The sequence below is a fragment of the Neopelma chrysocephalum genome, unplaced genomic scaffold (assembly GCF_003984885.1).
Source record: "Neopelma chrysocephalum unplaced genomic scaffold, ASM398488v2 Primary Assembly neopelma1_106b, whole genome shotgun sequence".
NCBI classification, from domain to species: Eukaryota; Metazoa; Chordata; class Aves; order Passeriformes; family Pipridae; genus Neopelma; species Neopelma chrysocephalum.
In genome coordinates this window covers 200,482-224,651 of record NW_020897771.1, presented here as the reverse complement: position 1 = coordinate 224,651, position 24,170 = coordinate 200,482, and the positions used below count along the sequence as shown (strand labels likewise).

At 46.8% G+C, this 24,170-nt stretch overlaps 1 protein-coding gene across 1 annotated transcript; it reads right to left on the bottom strand.

Moving 5' to 3' along the window:
• Positions 1-2,197: 2,197 nt before the first annotated feature.
• Positions 2,198-24,110, bottom strand: RMDN3 (regulator of microtubule dynamics 3). Its single transcript, XM_027696469.1, has 13 exons — positions 24,087-24,110; positions 22,161-22,518; positions 20,535-20,736; positions 19,452-19,598; positions 15,294-15,561; positions 14,409-14,511; positions 13,324-13,384; positions 7,240-7,315; positions 6,413-6,490; positions 6,084-6,182; positions 5,413-5,466; positions 4,335-4,415; positions 2,198-3,627 (listed from the first exon to the last, which is right to left on the bottom strand). Exons 1-13 carry the CDS (start codon positions 24,108-24,110, stop codon positions 3,574-3,576), a joined length of 1,605 nt encoding a protein of 534 aa, XP_027552270.1. The 3' UTR covers positions 2,198-3,573.
• Positions 24,111-24,170: the final 60 nt, after the last annotated feature.

Sequence of the window (24,170 nt, the reverse complement as noted above, 5' to 3'; positions counted from 1 at the left end):
GGTTTCCAGTATTAGATTGAAAAGATGCCCTTTGCTGCATCTCCTTGAGCAAGGAAAGCCAAGAAACCTTGCTTTTGCAGGAGAAAATATGGAAAACGGGAAGGAGGAAAAGAAGCCACATGACTCCTCCCTGAGCCCCAGACAGCCCATGAACTGCCTTCCTGGGGATGGTAGCACTGGGTGGACTCTGGATTGCTCCCTCTGGATGTGTGGTAAGACTGTTATGCCAACTTTTAAGAACAGCCTGTAAGAATTTCCTGCCTTGGATAGATGGTGCAAGGGCAGCCTTTAAGCAGCTGAAGCATTCCCTGAGGAGAGCTCTGGGTCTGCCAGATCTCTCAGAACTGTTGGAAGCATCTTTGCTGGGGAGGGCAAACAAAGGACAAGGTGTGCAGTGACCCCCCTGGCAAGGGACTTTCAGTTAATGGCATCCCTGCAAGTGAACTTTGTGGGCTGTTCCCCCTGTAGGGCAGGTGATAGTCCTAGCTACAGTGATGGGGAAAAGGGTTAAAAGGGAGCCACAAAAGCTGGAAATCATCCTGGAGGCTCTTGGCAAACAGAGTTTCCTGAGTTCCCCCTGAAAGAAGGATAGTGATAGCTTTTGAGTGCTGGTAGATCCTTTTAATAGATAGCCTTGAGTCTGTCCTTGTTGCACCAGTAGGCCTTGTCAAACTCCCCATATTCCAGGAGATATACCTATTAAAGGAAAATATGGTCTTCATAATCCTTTGGTGGCTTGAGGCTCTCCCCTGCAGGAACTCCAGGAACTCCTGGTGATGCCTGGGCCGATGGATTGGATGCCCCAGCCCCTCCGTTCCTGCCCAGCCACTGGGTCCATGTCAAGTGGTGGGACTGCCAGCCCCTGCAGGTGAAGTGGAAAGGGCCTTTCCAGGTCTGTTTGATCACATTTATAGCAGCTAAAGTTGCAGAAAAAGGACCTTGGGTCTATTAGTCTTGGTTAAGAAAGCTCCTTTTGATTGGTGAGCAGAACAAAGTGGATCCTTAAGAGTTCCCATCTGTGTTTGTGTCTCAGCCTGTGTTATGATTCAGTGCTGTCAGTTGTCACTGAGGAGTCAAACAATGCTTTAAATACTGAGACACTGGCCTGATGGCCAAGTGTCAAGAAAAAAGGGGGAATGATATCTGAGTGTTGAGATGGAACAAGAGCTAATCCTTTTTGCAGTGGGATGTCGCATCAGAACTCCACAGAGCTGAGCCAAGGGATTTAAAGGGACTAACCAAGGGAGGTGAAGAAACAAGGAAGAAGGGAACTGAGGCAGCAGCCAAGCACCACCAAGTTCCTGTGTAAGCAGGTGAGTTGTCTTGAGGTTCCTAAGGCAGGCACTGAGGACTTGGAGGGCTCCAGACAGAGAAGACCTGGGAAGCCCCTCGGTGGAGCCCCTTGGAAACCTTATAAGGGTAGGTGTGTATGGTGATAAGTGTTGGAAAATGTCCTGAATATGAAACAGGAATGCAGGGAAGGAAAATGAATCCTCCTATAATGCTGCCATATCAGCTGCAGTGGAGATACCTTTGTGTGCCCTTTGGCAGCTGATTGCCAGGGCACCTGGCGAGCTGGAATGATTGAAGAGCATAGTAATAAAAGATTGCCTGGCTTCTAAAACTTACCAGCTGAGTCTTAGAGTCTTCTTTGAAGAGCTGATTTCAGGCAGTAAAATTGGCCCCCCAGCAGGGACTCTGTGCCTGCTCTCCCGTGGCTCCAAGGGATCTCTGGGCCTTCGCACCAGCACCGAGATTTTCTCGGGAAGGGCCTCAGATCCCCGGAGCAGTCTGGGACACAGGCAAGATCCCCCTGCAATTTTTGGGACCAAATTGGGCCCCCCTGGAGGGACAGTGCTGTTGGTGCCCCCTGGGTTGGGGCACCCCGAGGACTCCAGGGCGCACCAAAAGGATTATTTGGGGAGATCCTCTGGGTGCCCGGCCCTGGGGAGTTCAAAGCAAGGTCTGTCTGAGGAGGATTTCCCGACTTCCCTTGAGAAACCGACACGGAAAACAGCCCAAAAACCTGTGCAATTATGGACACAAACCAAATGAACACTCAAACCAGGCTCAGGCCAAGGGCAAAAGGCAGCATTCCACAGAGGAACAGGAGAGTAGCTCAGGAAGTATAAAAATGTCCCAAACACATCCCAGAATTACAGATCCAGAGACAGGGATCAGTTTCAGCCCCTCAGCATTTAGTTCTCCATTTATAAATACCAACTTTTATTGTTTTAAGCAAATACAGTTAATTGCACACATGCCTGGTTGGCAGGGGAAGAGTCCAGCACCAACATTTTAGAGTTTAATTTGGAGAAGGGGAAAAAAAAAAAGCTAAAAATTGCCAAATCTATAAACCAGGAAGTTTTTACACTCGAGTTTGCGGTATGTTTCCCTTCCAGGGTTATTTTCAGGAAGTAACAAAATCATCACACATGTGAGGGACTAAAAAGGTGATTTAAGGAATGTTTTACTCTCACACTTTCTCACAGCATGAAACAGATGCTCAAAAATCAGTGCTCAGTAGCTGCCATTGGAATTTTAAGGGGCATCAAGGAAGCCTTGATAAATATTTGGGTAATTTCTCAAGACAGGTTTTCCTTCTCCATCTGTGTCAGTGTCCAGCACAATTCCCTGTTCCTGCTTGGTCACCAGGAGCTGCCAGAGGAAATGTCAGTCGTCGGCGTCGCCTCATTAGTCCAGAGGTTAATTAATTGGAAGATAATAAATCTGCTAAGTGGTAGAAGAAGATCACAGCGAAGCATCAGCTCTGCCACAGGATATTCCTGCTCCTGGAACCCGATCCCTGATCAATAACTATCCTCCAAACTCAGTTATTCCAGCTAAACCACAGCAGCACAATTTGGAGGGACAGAAGTTTTCAGCCTCGTGGGAGTGATGGGAGGAACTTCTCTAGGAGGAAATCCTCAAGTTTAAAATCTTATTCCTCACATCTCTGACTAACAAACCTCTTAAAATCCAGCCTGGATTGTGCAGGAAAGCTCCTTGGTCCCGCTTGGAAACTGCTTTCCCCTAAATATCTACAAAATGCATTATCAGTTATTTCAACTGAGTCAATGTATCATTAAGGAAAAGAGGAAACAATCTGGAAAAAAAATTTTGGCTGAAGTTTTCCTCAGGAATGAGTTGGGAGATCAGCAGCAAGGCTGTCCGACAGGCAGAGTGTGTGATATAAAATATATATGTGCATACATAAATATTTATATCACAAAGTATATATCTCACATATATCTACCATATATATATATATATGACCACAAATATTTCTCTATCACAAACTCTACCTGTAAACTCCCACACGCACACCTCTTTTCAGGAACGTGACATTTTTAGGGATCCTCAAATCAAACACATGCAGTGCTGTACGAGGGAAAACAAACCACGATCTTATCCCATTAAATCCAAGATGTTTTCCTGGATGTGCTGCTGGGTGTGTTTTCCTGTAAGCTCTTTTGGCTTATCCATGAAGTGCACTCAGAATTGTCAGGATCATGAAACCCCTTTGCCATTTTACTGTCTCTGCAGTACCCACTGGGATGAGTTTTTCCAGAATTATTCCTTCCAGTCCGAGCGCATCTCCTCGAGTTCCCTCTCGCTTTCTGCATCCTGGAAATGCAAGAAGAGAACAGATAAATGCACAGCTCAATTGAAGCAACTAAAAAAGACAATTTCCCTTCTTTCTACAACCCTAAACCAGTTCAGAGAACTTCAGAGAATCAAAGAATCCTGGAATGGTTTGGGTGGGAAGGGACCTAAAGCCCGCATCCAGTCCCACCCCCTGCCAAGGGCAGGGACACCTTCCACTAGCCCAGGTTGCTCCAAGCCCTGTCCAACCTGGCCTTGGACACTTCCAGGGATAGGGCAGCCACAGCTTCTCTGGGCAACCTGTGCCAGGGCCTCTCCACCCTCACAGGGAAGAATTCCTTCCCAATATCCCATCTAACCCTGCCCTCTGCCAGCTTGAAGCCATTCCCCCTTGTCCTGCCACTCCAGACCATTGTCCAAAGTCCATCTCTCCTGCAGGCTCTCTTCAGGCACTGGAAGGCCACCATCAGGTCACCCTGAAACTTCTCCAGGCTGAACAATCCCAACTCTCCCAGCCTGTCCTCCCAGCAGAGCTGCTCCATCCCCCTGATGTCTTGGTGTCTCTCCTCTGGACTTGCTCCAACAGGTCCACATCCCTCCTGTGCTGGATCCCAGAGCTGGATGAAGTGATCCAGGTGGGATCTCAGTGGAGCAGAGGGGCAGAATCCATTTTCTCTCTGTAACCAGTTTCTCCCTGCTCATCCCAGAGTCCCTGCTGATCCTGTTACCTCTTTTGTGCTCCCTGGCAGCTCGGAGGCGAGGCTCATCCAGAGCGCAGCAGCACTGCTGTTCCCCAGGTCTCTGTAGCACTGGGAAGGGTCAAAGAACGACAGGAAAAGGGTTAAACAGGGAAAAACAGGCAGGAAACATTACTGGGCCACTGCTAAGAAGACCTATTTCTGCCTCTTAACCATTAGCACTGACATTCCCTGCAATCTCCTTCATTCACAGAGCCTTAGAATCACACCAGACGGAACATCAATATATTTAACTTCCTTTATGGTTTTGTTTGTTTGTTTTGTGGGCAAGGAGATTGGGTTTTGGTTGGAGATCTTAATGTGTTCCCGTGGTTTTCATCATTTCCAAAGCTCTGTTTTGATTTCCACTATTTCCTCACTCCAGTTTCACCACAAAACCTCTCTACGGGGAGGGAGCACATCGTTCTCCAGGCTGTTAAAAATGAGGCTCAGCTGCAAACACTGTAATAATAAATCATATTTACAGGAGTCTCAGACTGTCAGACTAGATGCAAACTAGATGGGAGTCCCAGACATCCTCAAAGGCTTTGAAATCACTGAATATCAGTAACAGTGTCTATAGAACACAATGAATTTTTATTGTGAAGCTTGACCCATCAGAGCAGCATCTCCTTCCAAATAATTAGATCCTAAATGCCCCCTTTAAATGTTGTGATGAAGGATGTGACCCAAAGTGACAGAGCCTGGGATTAGGGAAAAAATACTCTAAACCAAGTGGTCCTATTCACCTCTAAGGTAATCTGTACACTTGCAGAGTGTTTCTGGAGCTCAGTCACACCTGCCAGGCACCATGAGCCCAATAAAAACCCATCAGCCCAGGCAGATCACACACAAGGAACCCCAAATTTTAATATCAACGCTAAAAGTCTGTTCAGGTTAAGACTTCCATGGATTTACTGCTGCAACTCAAAAGAAATATTGTCATCTTATAAAATCTGGCTCCTGCATGGAGTATTTTCCACCTGCTCAACACTTTACAGCCAAAGATGATTTTTAATATAAATATTTCTTACCCTAGGATCTAAAGAAGCAAGAAGTGAGTGGTTACCTTGGCAATGTAAACTCTTCCTGCTTTGGAAAATCCTGGGCTCAGCTCCTCGACCTGCAGGAAGAGAGGGAGGGTGTGACAGGGATGAGCAGACATTAGGATATGCAAAGACACAGTTCCTTCTTACATCAGGCTTATTGCAGCTCTTAAAGGAAAAAAAACAGAGGGAGGAAAGGAGAAAGGGAGGAAGGGAGGACTCCAAATAAATACACAAAGCACTGTGCCCCTGAAACCTTCAAGCAGTTGTTTTGAAACGTTTGAAACGGAGAAGTCAGCCAGGCTTTTAATAAAATAATGCCAGGGAAATTAAATGACAGGATGGATCTCCACGAGTGTTCCCAGGGATGAGCTCGGACAGGTCTGGGACTCTAGAAGCACAGCCCAGACATGATTAGTACTGAGCAATTAATCACTGCACAGCTTTTACAAGGAACACTTTGGGTCATAATTCTGATGTCATCGACATCCCAGTCTTTTCTCTGGCTATTCTGGAACGGAGGCTTCACAATTTTCCCTTTCACCAGCTTTCCTTCCACAGGTTCCAGGAGATGGAGAAGCATCACGGAGCACTCGGGGAGGGCTGAGGTTAAGCAGGACACAAGGACCCCCTCTCCATGCCTGTGACCTGTGGAGGTCAGTGACCCATCCCCTTTCCTGGCAGATTCCCTTACCCGCAGGAAGTTCTGGAGCGCGTCCTGCACCGTGGCCGTCGGAGGAGCCTCGAACAGTGCTGACACCGTCTTCTTCTCCAGCCATCCCAGGTTGGCAACCTGCAGAGACAGGAGGGGCAACCTGTCCCACCCACTGGAGAGCCAGCCAGGACCTGCCCAGCCTCTTGAAGCTGCTCGTGCTCCTGGGAGGAGGCCAAAGACCTCGGCAGATTCTGGACGAGTATCCAGGTCCTTACACCTGGTTTGCATCCACCCCTCTCTCATTCAAACACGGAATTCAGTTCCAAGGAGGAATTAGACAGCAATAAGCAGTAATAAAAGTATGTTACCTGGTAACACCACCTGCCCATGAGATAGTAGAGCTGGGGGTCCTCTGGCTTCAGCTCAATGGCTTTGTCAATGTGTTCCTGTGGGAAACCAGCACCAACACACGTCACACCTTCGTTAAAAGCAAGAGAACATCCACAAGAGCAGGTGGAGAAAGAGGGAAGGAAGGAATCCACAATTTAAGTGTGATCAGTACAATTACAACTACAGATCCCCAGTTTTCTCAGAGTGGCTTCAGTGAGCACAGAAAAGCAGCACTTCACCAGGCTCAGGGACAGGGATTACTGCACACACACGAAAAGGAAGCTGCCCTTCAGTTTATTCCACCTCCAGAGCTCTGCCACAACCACCTTACTGGTCACGCCATGAGCTGATGGGACAATAATTTCCTGTGGTCTGTTCCAGGTACATCCCCTTCCCCTGCAACATCCCCAAAGGAATGTGAGGCAAATTAAATCCTCCTGGAGTATTAGCTTGCCTTTCTGGAAGGGTGCAGGCTGTTCACAGGCAGAGAGACAAGCTGGTGCTGTATCTTGTCACATGATAATTTCAGGTCCCAAGCTCTCAGTCTCATCATTTACACAAATTTTATTTGAAAGACTTCTTTTTTTTTTCCTGAGCTTATGGTGTGTAAAACTGCAGAGCCAGCCCAGCCACTCTCAAAAGACATTGCTGGAATCACCTTCCTCAGCCCAAAACACCCACTCATGGCATCTCTGAGACCTACTACTTCCCTAAACAAGAGCTGGAGCCAATTTTCCCAACTTCCTACTACAGAAATAAGTGTTGTTTGATACTTACACAAACCCAGGATGTCCTTTCCACTCACCTTGAAAACACACCCGGCCTGGATGCGCTTGGGAATGCTCTCGCGTTCCGACAGCTGCCCACAAAGGATGGCAAACCTGCACAGGGAGACACCTGCATGAGCCAGCCAGGATTAAATCCACATTTACCTGCTGTCCATGTCTTCAGAAGGAAGACATACAAGTGTTCAAAGCTGGGTTGGGCGGGGCTTGGAGCAACCTGGGATAGTGGAAGGTGTCCCTACCCATGGAAGGAGGTGGGACTGGATGAGCTTTAGGGTCCCATCCAACCCAAACCATCCCAGGATTCTATGAAGTGCATTAAAGCTCCACACCTTGCTGGGGAACACAAGGAATACTGGAAATCTGTAAAAACTGCAGTAAAAAGTCCGTGCCTAAGAGGGTTTTAGCTTGAAGGATGAGGCAAATCAGCAGGAGGGGTTTGACGTGACACAAAAACTCGCTGCACTGATGGCTAAAAACCAGGAGCAGCACACTTCCACAGCTGGAATTTCTTCCCTAAGCAAGGAAAGTGTGACAAGACAGAGCAGTGAAGAGTGACTGCAACAAGAGCCAGACTACGAGCAGCTCTAATTCACTACAGGGAGCAGCGATCTCCACATGCAGCAGCCCAGCTGCAGCACACAGGGCTCTACTTCCAGGGAAATATTGGGAAAACCTACCTATATCCTGCAGCTGGGAAACAGAAGAACACGTTTTCAGTGCTGAAAGTGCAAAGCCACCTAGTTTTGCCCAGTAGGACATTGTGAGTTGTGAGCCTGAGAAGCAGGGCCCCAGCAAAGTTAGTTACTGCATGAGCCGTGAAATTCAAGGAAGGTTAATTCCCTGTGGATTTGCACCCTCCCATCTCATCTCCCCACACCAGTGGTTCGAGCCCTCCCTCCCCTAATCCCTTCCCAAGAAACAATCACTCTCAGAGCTCTCAAGGGCACTGCTGTGGGACAGCACATACAGATTGAAGTTTGGTGTCTCTCATCCCACTCGGGAGAGAGCTCTGGGAATGGAGGACACTTCCATCCCTTCTCTGAGTTTGGCTCAAAAAATATTAGGTGGAACAGATGAACAAATGAATAACAGGTCTAATTTTTTCAAAAACTAAAGCTGAAAAGAAGAAAGTTGCAAGTAAAGCTCCCTTTTACTACACCCATACCCCAGTGCTGCTGGATACTGTGCCATTGCTATCCCGAGGCATCCCTTGGGACAGTTAAGCATAGCACATGTGCAGGAATCTGTCAGAAGACTTTTAAATCTCCAACTACACTTTCTTCAGTATTATGAAATCCCAGGAATTCCCTCACACCTCACTGCTCCTGCCTGAGCTCCATTTCCAAGGCCTAAGTTACAACACAAAGTCACATCTCCTGAATATTTACAATTTTGCCCTAAATCCCATTCCTTTACTTTGTTAATTTTCTTGTAGGAAAGCTCTGGTTCAGTTCTAAAATTCTTATTTCTCATGGTAATGGCAAAGATTACCAGATCAATGTGTTATTGGATAAAAATCCTTTCCCCTGGTTGGAAAAGCTCACAGTTGCACTGCCCCACTCTGATGGAATAAGTATTTTTAGGATCTTCTCCAGTTTGTTTCCCAACAAAACATCAGCCTGGACCAAACATCCCCAACCACAACACAACTGCGGTTGAGAAATACAAGCCAATAAAAGGTTTATTTTCTACAATCACAAGATCAAACATTCCTAGATAATAAATCCCACAGTTGCCTCATGTCAAGAAATATAAATTCCAGGGTTTTTTTTTAACAGCCTGGTGAAATGTTGGTGAAAAAGCCATAAAAGCAGCAGTAAACTGTAAATTTCAGTAGTGAAATAAGCTAAAAAATATATATGGGACGAGATGCCTGAATTGGTTTTTCACTGTATTCCCAGGAAAGATGATTCTTCCCAAACAGCTTTGCTGGTCCCAGGTCCACTGGACTACTGGGGGTTTTCACACCCACAACTCTGCATTCCTGGGATTTTAGGCTCTGATTTCTGCTGTTCTCTCCTCTGCTTGTTTAGCTTGGCACAGTGGAGCTATTTATTCCAGCTCATTCTGTGGAATGCCTCAGGATGAGAGTCACCAGAGACACTATGGAGGTGGAGGAGGGACGAGCAGCAAGACCAGGAGACCTCAAAAATTATGATTTAGGGGATTTTCATTCCCTGTGACCTCTGCAGCACTGCTCAGATCCATGTCTCAGCAGCCATCCAAAGCTTTCATTAGGATATCACTTGATTAATTATTAACCAGACTCCTCATTAAGCTGCTGATAGAGGGAAAGCTGCAGTTCCCACAGGAATCTCAGCTCAAGATTTCCCCATTTATTAGAAAATAAACCCTGTGGACACAGATACCCCCAGCTGAGAGAGCCTGTTCTTCCAGCTTAAATCTCCAGGGTCAGGACTTTCAGGAAGTTCATTGGGATGCTGCACTCTGGCTGACTTCCCTGGAAGCAGGACTCTGCCTATGGAATAAAGTCTCCAGCACCTTCCCTCCATGGTTAGGATGGTCTGCCAACCCAAACACAGCTCTTGGTTCTTTCAACCATTTCAAAGACAGTTTTCCCAATATTTTATGAACATTCCCAGCTTTTCACCTTCCTGTGCACAAAGCAGATGTACATCAGTCCCTTCACTTGAGGGAAGGAGACACGGAATTAGCAGGCAGGTATTTACACTGCAACAACCAAAAATTAAAATAATCATTCCTTTGGGAATTAATACCTTGGGAGAGACAGCAGAATTCCCAACCTGAAATTAATGACCAGCTGATCATAAGGAGTTTGGGGGAAAAAAAGCTTTGGCTTTTCCGAGGGGAGACAAGATGGAAGGAAAAAGTGAGGAAGGCAGATGTGCTCCTTTCCTTACTACCCACAAACATCCACATGGGAGAGCTCCTGTCTTCTGGATGTTCAAGTTACTTCCTGAATTAACCTTCCAGGGCACACAGGTCAGGGGGACGCCACCAGGCAGCTCTAATTCTGTGCTATTTTTCTTCCTCTGCATTCTGAAATATCTCCTAACTACTCCTACGGTTGCTGCTGCCCCATCCTGTCAGTAAATTCCCTGTTTAATCTGCCTATGGAGCAGAAAACAGTCGACTCATAAATTCAGAATCCGGCTCAGAATTGGCCAGATCTGGGCAGTGACCCAGCAAGAGTTAAATCCTGAAGCACTGCCAGTTGTTAAATCAGAGCTGTCTCCCAGGCACATCCAGAATGCCGTGACTTTTCAAAAATCCAGGATCTGCCCACGGACAGCCAGATGTACCCACGGAACTGAGAAGGGTTGGTGATCAAGTGTGCAAGATGTTCCACCAAACTGACAGACTCTCTAGAAGAAAGGGCACATTTTTGGAGGCTCATCCAACCCAATCCCACTTCTCCATAACACACATGAATAATAAGCCAAAGCTTATTATTCCTTCTGCAACAGTCAGCACTTCATTTCCAGTGTAAAATATTCCACTCAAACTAAAACTAACACTCACACAATTTTCCCCAGATTTCTCTGAAATCCCTCTGGTTGCACTTCCAATATTTCTTTTAGCAACAGGAATGGGAGGCAAGGCAAACCTAGAGCTCTCTCTCCTTTCCTTATCCCTAAAGATGCTACTGGACTGGAAATTCTATAAGGCCACAGTTGTTTCTCACTTCATTTGTGAGATGTCACACATTTGTGTCTAAGCAGCAAAGCACAGAGCTTTGTACAATCATATTTCTATCATATTTCTTTGTATTTTGTATCTCTTCCATCCCTAAAAGCAAGAATAGACTTAGGAACTTGCTCTGTCCTACCTCTGGCCTGGAATTAGCTAAGGGAGAAATCAGTTTAGCTGGGCATAAATTCTACCTGCTCAGAGATCTTTTTACAATTAAAGCAGAGAATGATTTCGGTGCCTAAATCCCAAGTAAGAATCAGGTCCTTGTAAATCAGGAGTGCAGAGGCTTTAGATCACTCGCTCCAATATCTCCCAGCCCTGGATACACAAATAAATCCACTCCAAAGGTACTGAGTGCATTTAATACCCAACACAGCTCCCACACTTCTGTTCCTCCTCACTGATTCCCCAGCAGGAATCCTTCCCTTTCTTAAAGTTATTTCCTTTGCTTGTTGCTTTAAAATGTCAGCAATTACTGCAACAACCATGAGGCACCGAGGGGAAAAAGCTTTCCTTGCATGGAAAGTACCTTCTCTCTTCCTCAGCCAATAAAGCTGGGAATGATTTGGGCAGAAGGAAATAACAAGCACAAAAGGCAAAAAAAACAAAAGGACCAAAAACCAGCACGATTTCAACTGAAGGAATCCTGATAAAATAGAGGCAACTGGTAAAATAGAAAGTCAAAAGGAAACAGAGAGAAAAAATACAGAGCAGACCTGCACAATGAGGCTTCACACAGCCTGTGTGGAGAGGCAGGAAAAGAACTGGGAATATTTCTACTAAAATGGCCATTGGGGATGTAGTGGGAAAGACAAGGATGATGTTTGGGATGCTGTATATGGGAGTAAGAAAGGGACCATCCCATCAGCATCACACAAATCCATCCTGCTCCCACAGATTGTGCCCTGCACTGGATTCCCCCCACTTTTGTCTGGAAAAATATATGGAAGAGGGAGAATAATATGGGAAAGACAACGTGGGTAGTGAGAGATAACCAAGTATTCCCTATGAGAAGAGATAATAACAGATTAGGGTTTTCACAACAGGAATTAGGCACTGGAGAGAGAAATATGACAGAATAAAACTGTAATTTAAAGCAAGTGTGAACAATATTCTCCATAAACCAAGAGCTGGGGCACCAAATCCACCCCCAAAAAGCTTTAAAGACTCTACTGTTTTTTTTCCTCCTCAGGATAAATTCAATTAGCATAAAAAAAGGCTGCAATTAAACCAGCTTGTGACCACCTCAGAGCTGGGAAGAGAGTAATTTCCTGTTCTATTCATGGGAGTAAATAATAATTTCTGTGCTGATAAAGGGAATTACATATTCATTCCCAAGAAATCCCACGCCTCCCACAGGCTGCTCTGCTGTTTCCTTTCTCCAGCTGCTCTGAAGAACTAAAAGCAAGATGTAGCTGTGCAGGAGCCTTATCCCTGTCTGGTAAAAGGGTCTGAGAGGCCCAGGATTGTCCCAAAATATGAATTACAAAGCAAAACTACCAATATGGAACCCTGGAGTAGAACCTTGCTTTGTAAAATACCAACTTTAAGATCTACCCTGGCAACTAAACCCCATTTTTTCCAAGGTGTTAAGCCAGCAGAGCCCAATACCATAGTCTGCTGGAGATTTTCCTGCCCCAAAATTCATCCTTCCTATCAAAGCTTTAATTGAAAACAGCAATTCATTACTAATAACCAAAATACAGTCTTTTTAAGATAACAAAGGCACTTATTCAGATGCCAGCAGTCCAAAACAACCCTCCAAATAAATTTGCTCATTAGAAGAGCACAGATCTTGTTTGGTAAAGATACTCAGCATCTTGTTTTCCCAATAATTTCCATTAAAAAAAGTAATTTCCCTTTTATTCTAATTTACGTGTTGTCAGACCTTCACAGTAACTGCTGACAAACTCTGTTCATGGAGGAATTCACCAGAAAAGCACATTGCCTTACCTCCACAAATATCTGAACCCCTCCACAAACTCTCTTTTGGAGTAATTTTAAAAAAAGGAGAGCAATCCTTTCGATGTTATCCCTGAGTTGGAAGCAAAGCCTTTAGAGAGTGAGCTCCTTCCCTGTCAACTCCCTCCTTACTGAAATCTGGGTATAAATGTTGGTCACAACACCCTGCTTGGCTAAACTGCAGATCATTTTCTCTTCTATCATGAAAAATAATACATAAAATATCTTTGCTTAAATTAAAAGCAGAGCCACATGCTGCTGTCTCCCTTCATTTCCAAGCTTTTTTGATGGAAAATACCCTCAGTGTAGGACACTGCAAGTAAGTGCAAATAAGTGTTTGGGATTTTGTTGGGTTGGGTTTTTGTTTTTAATTATTATTTTTTTAACTGCAGCTCAGCTCACAGCAACCTCCAAGTTCTTTTCCTACACTTTTCATAAGCAAGAAGTGAAAAAAAATCACATACCACTGGTGGCACTCAGCACTTTGATCCCATTTCTGTAAGGCAAGTTCCAGCTCTTTCTTCCCTGGAAAAAATACGTAGCCAGAGGTAAGAAATTCAGCTGCTTTCTCTCCTGACTTCTTTCTTTGAGGCTGCTGCAGTACAATAACAGATATATAGATATATATAGGTATAAAAATAATATATGTTAATTTTATACCACGTGTGGCCTGAAAATGCCCTGTAAATAATTTCATCCTTTTGCAGACTCAAAAAGCTGCAAACTAAGCATTTACTGCAGACTAAGAGGACCATATAAAACTTAAAATTCCAAGTTTAAATGGCTAAACTGATTTCCAGAAAAGAAGAATTATATTAGCTACAGTGTTCCTTTATTCAGTTACATGCGTAACAAACAGGGCAGAAGTTATTTAGATTAGTACCTTTTGTTGCACATCTTAACTGTAATAAAGATGATTTCTGTTCTATTGTGACTCACCTAAAACCTTGTGAACACATCTGAGGCGGTAAAGAATGAGGGAACGAAAGTAAAGTGACTCTTCTAAGCGAACATCTGTCTAAAAATATATTTCTTTTTTTTGTATCTGCATGTGCTGGCAACACAAAAAATCAAATGTGTTGCAGCCAAGGATTTTATTTTTTTTTCCCAGTTGTTTATTTTCTGTTTATTTTTGTTTATTTTTTACTTATTTTATAATATATTTTATTTATAATGATATATTTATATTATATATTTTAATATATTTATAATAATAATTTATAATTTATTTTAATATCAGAGAGGATATGGATGATTAGGTTAGAGAAACAAGCTTTTACGGCTTTCAGTAGGCCTTAGCCTACTTACACTCTTTCAGCAAGCATAAATTTTAAATTTATAAATAAAAAAATCCACAAATTATATTTCTAGATTTATAAAAAAGTCTATGCTTGTATTTTAAGCATAAAACACTCCAGCACTGCTGCCCACTTGCCTAAAAAAAGGCAGATTACAAGGAAGAACAATAAATGCCCTGCACTGTTGGCAGGTGGAGGGTTTATAAAGCTCAAGTGTCAGCCTTCCTTTGCCTGGGCACAGAATTCCTTACCCTCGGAGGCGTAGGATTGCTTCTCCTCCTCGTTCTCCGTGAGCTCCCACATGTCGCTGTGAGCCCGGCCCAGGCGCCACAGGAATTCCCTCTGCTCCCCGTACTGCAGGAAAACGGGAATGTTATGGATCGAGGCCCGTCTGCCACGGGCAAAGGGAATTACAAACTAACACGTCAGAAGTTAGGGGTTTTGGTTTTTTTTTTAAACTTTTTTTTAAGCCTTCAAATGCCCCAACTGTGCAAGAACTGAAGCAGAACCACAGCAGAGAGAACTGGGAGGGCAAGTTTAAAACAAAGTGTGGGCACAGGACAGGGCAGGGATTGTCCCCCGGGGCTGGGCACTGCGGGGGCACCTCAAATCCTGTGTCCAGCTTGTGGCACGAACGATATCAAGGTGCTGGAGTGAGTCCAGAGAAGGAAAGAGAGATGGGGAAGGGGCTAGAGCAGCAGGAGCAGTTGAGGGAGCTGGGGGGGCTCAGCCTGGAGAAAAGGAGGCTCAGGGGGGACCTTCTCACCCTCTGCAACTCCCTGATAGAAGGGGGAAGCTGGGCGGGGTCAGGCTCTGCTCCCAGGGAACAAGGGACAGGATGAGAGGAAACAGCCTCAAGTTGTGCCAGGGAAGATTCAGGTTGGACATCAGCAAGAATTTCTTCATGGAAAGGGTGGTTAAACATTGGCAGGGGCTGCCCAGGGAGGTGGTAGAGTCCCCACCCCTGGAGGTGTCCAAGGAAGGCCTGGACGTGGCACTCAGTGCTCTGGGCTGGGGAACAACGTGGGGATCAGTCAAGGGTTGGAGCCTCAGCGAAGAAATTCCTCCTGATGTCCAACCTGACCCTCCCCCAGCACAGGGAATCGCTGCTGGAAAACACCACAAGGCACCTTTACCGCCAGCTTGTTGTTGAGGAGCAGCTGGAACCCCTCTCTCCTGTCCCGCTCGTCCCCGTCGTGCAGGCGGTCGGCCTGCTGCAGGAGCTGCCCCAGTCCCTCCTCCAGAGAGGAATCCAGGGCCAGAGGGGCTTCCTCCTCAGTGACCAGGTCCAGGGAATCCCGGCGCACTGTCCTCACTGTGTCACAGCTCATTTCATCCTCCCCTTCCTCGCTCTCCCGCTCCGACTCCCGGTCATAGTCGGACTCGGCGTTGGCTGTGGTGTAACTTTGGGAGGAAAAAAAAAGACATAAAATCAGTTTTAGGAGGTATTCCTAACAGAGGAAGAGGAGTATCTCAGCTTATCCTGCACGACACAAGTGTCTCAATCTTGGATTTCTTGGAACAATCATTTCTCACATAATATATCAAAAAATCCGAAGGAAAGCACAGAATGCTGAAGGATGAAGGTCCCTCGGAACTTAAATCACAAGTGGGTTTTGAGCAACATGGTCTAATGGGAGGTGTCTCTACCCATGGCAAGGGGGTGGAACTGTATGAGCTTTAAGGTCCCTCCTAACCCAAACCATTCCAGGATTTTAAGTGTCCCCACCTCACTTGCACACCTTGCCAGCTCCTCTTAGCTCTTCTAATTGCAGTGTAACAGAATTAAACAGCTGAAAACAGAGCCAGGACTATTCAGTTAAATATATGGATTATAAAGGAGAACTTCAACAACCCATCTGGAAAGTATAACCTGAGGGATTTAGCCTGTTCCAGGGAATTTTAGGCACAACAGCTCTCCTGGCAACACCTCATCCCTCCATCATCCTGGTCAACAATTGCTGCACAGCTCGTTCCCACTGCCAGGTGAAAAGGTGAAGAACAGCATGAAAGCCACCAAGAATTTCTTCCAGCAGCAAGAAATCCAGCAAGGAGCAAGAGGATGAGCCACAAAGAGACACCACACGTGAAAAACCCAGGGAATGATTCACAGCTGAATTAGTCAAAAGAACCAGGACACGGTTTAGGGAGGGTTTTGGTGGTGCCACAATGATGGTTGGACTCTATGACCTTGGAGGTCTCTTCCAACCTCCTTGATTCTGTAAAGCTCAGATCCAAGCTTCTGAAAACGGCTAAAATTAAGCTCCCCCAGCACCTAAGGTGGGAATTTAAAATTTAAACTGGCGTTATACAGTGGCACCACTGCAGAGGGGGAGTCTACTCATGAAGCCAATTTCTTTTAAAATAAGATTATTTGTCCCCCTCGCACTGACCTGCAAGCTCTTAAGTGCAGAACAGGCACAAATCAGGCAGTAATTTCAAAATGTGCACTTTAATATGTGGATTTTGTTGATTTAGGTGAATAACAAGGCAACTACACCAGTTCTGCCAGAATTAAATTCACTGCAGTCCGAGGGCACTGGGTACCTCCAGCACTGCATCCTGGCTGGATTCCTCTTCCCAAGGAACAGCCCTGTGATCCTGCCTTTGTCTGCGGACACAGATATGTGCCCACAGCCTGTATCTGAAGGAGGCAGTGACAGCACTTCACCCACACCTTGATAACAAGACACATCTGGCTATCAAAGCTTCACTTTTCTGAGAACCATCCATAATTTTCAAGCATTTCCCTCTCTGGCAGAGGGTGAACCGACACCCTCGCTCAGCACAGCCTCCAAACCCTCCTCCAGAAACTTAAAACCCGCCATTTCTGTATTGCAACATTTTAAGGCAAGGAATAAAGAGTCAGCAGAGGCAGGAAAGCAAGGATGCCATGCTGGAGATGCCACTGAATTCATGGATAATGCAGCAACACGGGTAGGTGACACTGGCAGGTGACACTGGCTGAGCTCTGTTTCACATTAAAAGCTTCATTTCTTTACATTTCTTAAGATTAATTAATAAGATATTAAGCTATTATTAGTTCTCTAGACTACCCCATTTTCATTAGTTGGACACAAACTCCTCAAATTCCCAAATCTCCCCATCCTAACCCCCAACATTTTCCTGGCAGCTGCCAAGGTTTCAGTCCTTCAGCTCAAAAAACCTCCATGTTTTCTCCCAGTTGCTGCAGTTCAAAAAGACAAGGAACAGGACAAGCTTGAAGCTTTCAGGGAGATTAAGGGATTTAGATGTTATCAGCCTATTTTCCTGAACTTACAATGATGGAACTGGAATACCTTAGGAGGACCTCTGGCTAAAGCACATCTTGAAGGAAAACAGAGTCTGGAACAAAAAAGCCCACGGATGGGAGAGGCAAAGAAGCCCAAAAACCAAAGCCACACCGGGAAATTAAACAGTCCAAAACCTCTGAGAACTCACTGATTTTTGGGAATTGTGTATGGAAAAGGAGAAGCTGCTCATGTCCATGTGGTTCACAAAATAAAGCTGAAATGGGAGTTCTTTGTTCTGAATTCCATAAAAATAATTCAACTGTCAGCAAGGAACATACAGGTGAAATTTATCTCATTCCTCCTCCCAGTGGCTGATCCAAAGCTTCAATTGTTTTTTCCAAAATTTACATTTCCTACCTTGATTTTAACCCTGAAAATGTTACTTTTCTATTACATTTACATCTCTATCAGACAATACTGCACACTAAAGGCAGCTGGTCCTGACCAGACTGACATTATCCCTATGGTCCCCCCCAGGGAGAAATTACACTATTCCAGTGGGGTTTTTTTAAAATCAGATGAGAGTTCTAGTTACAGATTTTAATTACAGTGTAAGAACTCCTCCAACCATCACTGGATTCCCAATAAATTAATGAGACTTTGCAGTAAAACACACCCCTGTCCCCTGTGGAGGTGCCTTTTCTGAACCTTTGAATTCCTGGCCTCTGCCACAACTTGCAGTTTTCTATCAGCAGGGGACACCCCAGGCTGGGATCAACATGGACAAAACCCACCTTTTCCATCAGTTTTACAAAAGCCACTGTCACCCTGATGATTCAGTGCATCTGCTGTTACCCAAATAGCAAAGTCTCATCTTCAGAACCAACTAGATATTTTAAAATCTGTTCTGCACCCTCGTTCCCTATTACACCACCGTGAATCACTCATTCCCTCATTTCCCTCTCATTCCAACACCCACTCCGGATGAATGAAGCTCTACAACCCCACTGAGATCACCCCAGCTCTCTCCTGCCACACCAACTCCAGCTAGGAGAGAAAAACACTAAAAATGACACGATTTTAGGGCAGTCACAAGTTGCCCCCCGGCAGATCCAAGTTTTCTGTCCTGGGAAGACAAATCCCCTGCTGCAAAGTGCTGGCACCAGCTCACAGGTCATTTGGCTGCTCCCCACAGTGTACAAATTTCCCCTGAAATGCTCCCACTGCTATAAAATCTCTCTTTAAATTACATTTCAACTGCCCTGGGAAAAACTTACATGTTTTGGGACACACTTCCACACCTCAAATGCTACAAAACTGGTCTGACTGAGGCACAAAAGAGCAGCATTTCCTTGGAAAATCAGCAGTCACCACCAGGTGTGCAGGAGAACTCTTGTTACTTGTCTGATATGAATATATCTAAAACCATATTGTCATTCTTAATGATGTTCTTAAACTACTCAGTACCTCCCTGTCCTGTGCAGGGCCAGGAGTTGGACTTTGAAGATCCTACTAGGTCCCTTCAAACTCAGGATATTCCCTGATTGTGTGAGTTTATACCTGATTTTAAACTCTAAGAACTTAAAACAATTGATCTCACAATGGGAAAAAAATCCTAAGAAATGCCCTAGTTGAAGACATTCAGTTAATTGAAGACATTCAGTTAACTCATTCTGAACTTTCTCAAGTTTTCCAAGCACTCAAAAATATATTATTGTCTTGAAATTTTATTTCTAAACATTCTCACTTTGTTCCCAGGCTGGACTTCTGCTTTCCTTCTTTCTACAATGCTCCTTAATGAAATTATTCCTTTAAAACCACCCTCCCCCCTTTATATTTACATATATATATATATGATTTTTTTCTTTCTCTAGAAGTCAGGACTGTTGCAGATCTCCCAGTCTGGCCCTGGCAGTAACACATTTACTGCAATAAAAGCAAACTATAACAGGCTGACAGACACCCAGTGGGGAAAAAAAATTCCCTTAATTTCTGTTCTAAACTGCTCAGATGTGGCATGAAAGCCCCTGAAAGCTGCCCCTGGCCTGGTGCTCTGCTTACCCCCCTTCACTCTCTCCATCATCTGTGTTGGCATTCCCTGAGCTGGCTGTGAAGTAAATGGAGCTGGAGCCTGTGGAGTCACTTCTCTCCCTGGGATAGGGGAACCTCCTCCGGCGGTTCAGTCTCTGGGTTTCTTCCAGGTGGGACCTGTGAGGAAGGGAAAAGGAAAAAGAAATGAATATTTGGTAGTGAAATAGTTGCTATTTCCCTTCCCTTTTCCTCTCCAGCCGACTCCATCCAATTCCCTTTACATCCAAAGAATTCACAGGGTGATTTACTCCGGCCTATACAAACATCTTACTCCCAGGCAGGTTGTATTCTCCAGGTAAAGCAAGTCTTGGTCCATATACAATCCATATATAAGCCATGTATAATTCATATATGCAATATTCATCAGATCTCTTCATCAGGAACTGGAGTGGCAGGACAAGGAGTAAAGAGTTTGGACTGAAAGAGGGGAAATTGAGGTTGGATATTGGGAAGGAATTTCTCCCTGTGAGGGTGGGGAGGCCCTGGCACAGGTTGCCCAGAGAAGCTGTGGCTGCCCCTGGATCCCTGGAAGTGTCCAAGGCCAGGCTGGATGGGGCCTGGAGCAGCCTGGTCTAGTGGAAGGTGTCCCTGCCCATGGCAGGGGTTGGGACTGGATGGTGTTTAAGGTCACTTCCCACCCAAACCACTCCAGGATTCTCTGAGGAACGACCAACCTTCCCAGGCTAGAACATGAAGCAGGTGTCACTCTTGATATTCCATAAGGAAAATGCCATCCCTGCCTGAACACAAACTTGTTTTCACATTAACCCCACTGCAGGTCAAGGCCAGTGGAAACTGGAGAGACTCTTTTTCCACTTTTGGATACTACATTTAACATAATCATGGCATCCCTGGAAGTGTCCAAGGCCAGGTTGGACAGGGCTTGGAGCAACCTGGGCTAGTGGAAGGTGTCCCTGCCCATGGCAGGGGGTGGGACTGGATGAGCTGTAAGGTCCCTTCCAACCCAAAGCATTCCAGGACTGTGGGATTCTCTGGGTGCTTTGCTGTGCTGTGGGGTGAAGGAGCAGCAGGCAGGAGGGGCAGGGCTGGTACCTGACTTCCCCCACGATCTCCACAGCCAGGTGCTGGAGGCTGTTCCGCAGCTCCTCCACTTCCTTCCTCAGCTCCACGATGTTCCTCACCACGAAGTCCAGGCGCTCCAGCAGCTCCAGCTGCTGGTCCTGCCCCAGCAGAGGTGTGTGCGTGGCTCCATCCCCCACCTCCGCAGGGACCAGCGCTCCGGGCACGGCTTGGGCTGGAGGAGAGCGGAACAAATTCTTTAGATGCCCATGGGAAAGGATTCCATGTGGGAAATCTGACTGCAGTTCTGTCAGCAGGAGACAGGGGACATGAGACTTGATCTTGATAGGGCCACCAAGATGGTGAGAGGGATGGAGCAGCTCTCCTATGAAGAAAGGCTGGGAGAATTGGGATTGTTCAGCCTGGAGAAGAGAAGGCTCCAGGGAGACCCCAGAGCTCCTTCCGGGACCTAAAGGGGCTTCAAGAGAGCTGGAGAAGGACTTGGGACAAGTGATGGAGAGACAGGACAAGGGGGAATGGCTTCCCACTGCCAGAGGGCAGGGTTAGATGGGATATTGGGAAGGAATTCTTCCCTGTAAGGAGGGTGAGGCCCTGGCACAGGTTGCCCAGAGAAGCTGTGGCTGCCCCATCCCTTGGAAGTGTCCAAGGTCAGGTTGGATGGAGCTTGGAGCAACCTGGGCTAGTGGAAGGTGTCCCTGCCCATGGTTGGGGGTGGGACTGGATGAGCTTTAAGATTCCTTCCCACCCAAACCATTCCAGGATTCCATGAGTCTATGGTCACTGTGAAAAGACACAGTTTCACTTTCTATTCCCGAAGTTTTGCACAGGCATGGATAAAACCCAGCAAGTTCAGGGTTCTGAACTGGCATCAACATCCCAACCTCATTTCCCCCATTCCAATCACATTTTCCCACTGTTCTATCCCCCTGGCCCCTGCTCCATCCCCATTTCTCCTATTCCAGCTCCATTCCCCCTACGTTTCCCCCTATTCCAACCCCATTTTCTCTATTCCAGCCTCAGTGCCCCCAGTCCAGCCCCACTACCCCAGTCCAAACCCACTTCCCCCATTCCAACCCCATTTCCCTGTATCCCAACCCCATTCCCTCTATTCCAGTCCCATACCCTCTATCCCAACCCCATTCCCCCCATTCCAACCTCATTTCCCCTACTCCAACCCCATTTCCCCCATTCCATCCCCATTCCCCCTATTCCAGTCCCATTCCAACTCCATTTCCCACATTACAACCCCACTTCCCGTATCCCAACGCCATTCCCCCTATTCCAACCCCATTCCCCTCCATCCTATCCCGACTCCACTCCTCTCTGTCCCAAACCCACTTCCCCTACCCCAACGTCATTCCCCCCATGCCAACCCCATTCCAGACCCATTGCCCCCTATTCCAATCCCATTCCACCTATCCCAACACAATTCCTTCTAGCCCAGTCCCATTCCCCCCATTCCGACCTCATTTCCCCCATCCCCTCTATCCCAACCCCATTCCTTCTACCCCAGCCCCATTCCGGCCCCATCCCCTCTATCCCAACCCCATTCCTTCCACCCTAGCCCCACTCTAGGCCCGTCCCCTCCATGCCCAGCCCGCTCCGGGGCCGCTCCGGGCCCGCTCTCCCCGCGCGTACCGTGGTCGTGCGGCGCGGCCGCCTCCCTCCAGCGGCGGCGCAGGGCCCAGAGCAGCCCGAAGCCGAGGCCGGCACCTGCCCCCAGCCCCAGCGCCAGGGCCAGGGCCAGGCGGGGCCCGGCCCGGGTGGGGACCGCCGCGGCCACGGCCACCGGCACGGCCATGGCGGCTCCGGGCACCGGGCGCGGGCCGCGCGCACCGGGCGCGTCATCGGGCGCGGCCCCGAGCGGACCAATGGGAGCGGGGAGCGTCTGGGCGTGGGCGGGGCCGCGCACGGCGTGGGCGGGGCGGTGGGGCCACGCCCCCACAGCGGGCACGTGGAGGTACACCTGGACACGGACAGGGACCTGCGGGTACACCTGGACAGCGACAGGGACTTGTGGGTACACCTGGACCTGTTTCTGTGTCTGTACATGCGCCTCTACATGCACCTGCACCCACAGTTACACCCGGGCCTGGACCTGCAGTTACACCTGGACCTGGACCTGGACCTGGACCTAAAATTACACTTGTATATGGACCTAAAGTCACACCTGTACATGTACATGGACCTAAAGTTACACTGTATGTGGACCAATACATGGACCTAAAGTTACACCTGTATGTGGACCAATACATGGACCTAAAGTTACAGCTGGACCCGTTACATGGACCTAAAGTTACACCTGTACATGAACCTAAAGTCACGCCGGTATATGGACATAAACCTACAGTTACACCTGTACCTGCACATGGACCTAAAGTTACACCTATACATAGACGTGAACCTACAGTTACACCTGTACCTGCACGTGAACCTATATTTACACCTGTACATGTACCTGTACATGAACCTACAGTTACACTCATACCTGCACTAGGACCTACAGTTACACCTGGGCCTGAACCTGTACATGTACCTACAGTCACACGTGTACCTACAGTTCCAACCACACATCTACCTGTACCTGCAGATACTCCTGTACCTGTACCAAGTCCTTTTCCAAGGAAATAATTTCCGGAGAGACCCTTTAACACCCTCAGAGCAGTGGAGAACACCCGCAGGCTGGGGATACGTGGAATAAAATCCCACTGGATAGGGTGTTCAGCTTCCAGCAGTAAGGGACAAATAAGACAGAAAATGGGAATTTGGGAATGCCCAATGGAGCCAAGTGGGAGAGGGTTATTGTAGTGAGGGAGTTGTGCACAGAGCAACCGGTTCTTGGGATGAGAGAATGGATTTTAGGTGGAATGAGGCAAAGGAGACAGGAATGGCCAAACAATCATCCCAAGCCTTTAGGGTTGGAATTTCTGCCTTCCACAGGAAACACAGTGAACGCAGAGGGCACTTACATTCCTGGCAGGATCCCCCAAGAAGAACTTTTTTATCCCAGGATCATTAAAGCTAGAAATGCCTTTTTCTGGAAGATCCAAAGGATTCTTTAGGAAAAGGCACCAGTCAGGAATGGGAAAATCAAGCCCTTTGTGTGCTCCCTGCTCCCGGGAGTGTGGGTGATGGCAGAGCCAAAGAACCCTTTTCTTCCCTTTACCTGAATTACTGGGAGTGATTCTGAGCCGGGCTCATCTCCTTCGTGTCTGAGCAGAGCTGGGAGCAGCCAGCTCGGAGCCGGGACCGGAGTGTGATAAGCTGCTCTCAGATGATGGATTGCACCACTGAGATCCATCATGCTCCAGCTGCCTCCCAGATTTCGGTATCTCCTCAGGAAATTCAATATTAAAATGTCATGTGCAGCTCTGCTTTCGTTTCCCTCTTTTTTCCTTACTTTTTTTTTCCCCCTCCAAGAAAGAGCCGTGTAAGAGGCAGAGCAAGAGCTGGGCAGGCTGCCAGAACACTGGCTAGGTTTCCTTTAATTTCTAGAAGGGTCTGGATTTCATACCCATGTTATTCCCTGCAGCCAACAGGCTGGTAACCACAGAACACACATACCTGGTGGAGATCCAAAGGACACATGGATTGTGGGAATCCTGTCCAAATCCAACCAGGTGAAAGGTGCCAGAGTGGTGGTGCTGT

Coding starts and splice junctions, on each gene's coding strand:
- RMDN3 (XM_027696469.1), bottom strand. CDS start 24,110: ATGTGTCCTTTGGATCTCCACCAG. Junction 15,562..19,451: donor GATGGAGAGAGTGAAGGGGG/GTAAGCAGAGCA, acceptor TTCCTCCCAAAG/TTACACCACAGCCAACGCCG. Junction 14,512..15,293: donor TCCTCAACAACAAGCTGGCG/GTAAAGGTGCCT, acceptor GTTTTCCTGCAG/TACGGGGAGCAGAGGGAATT.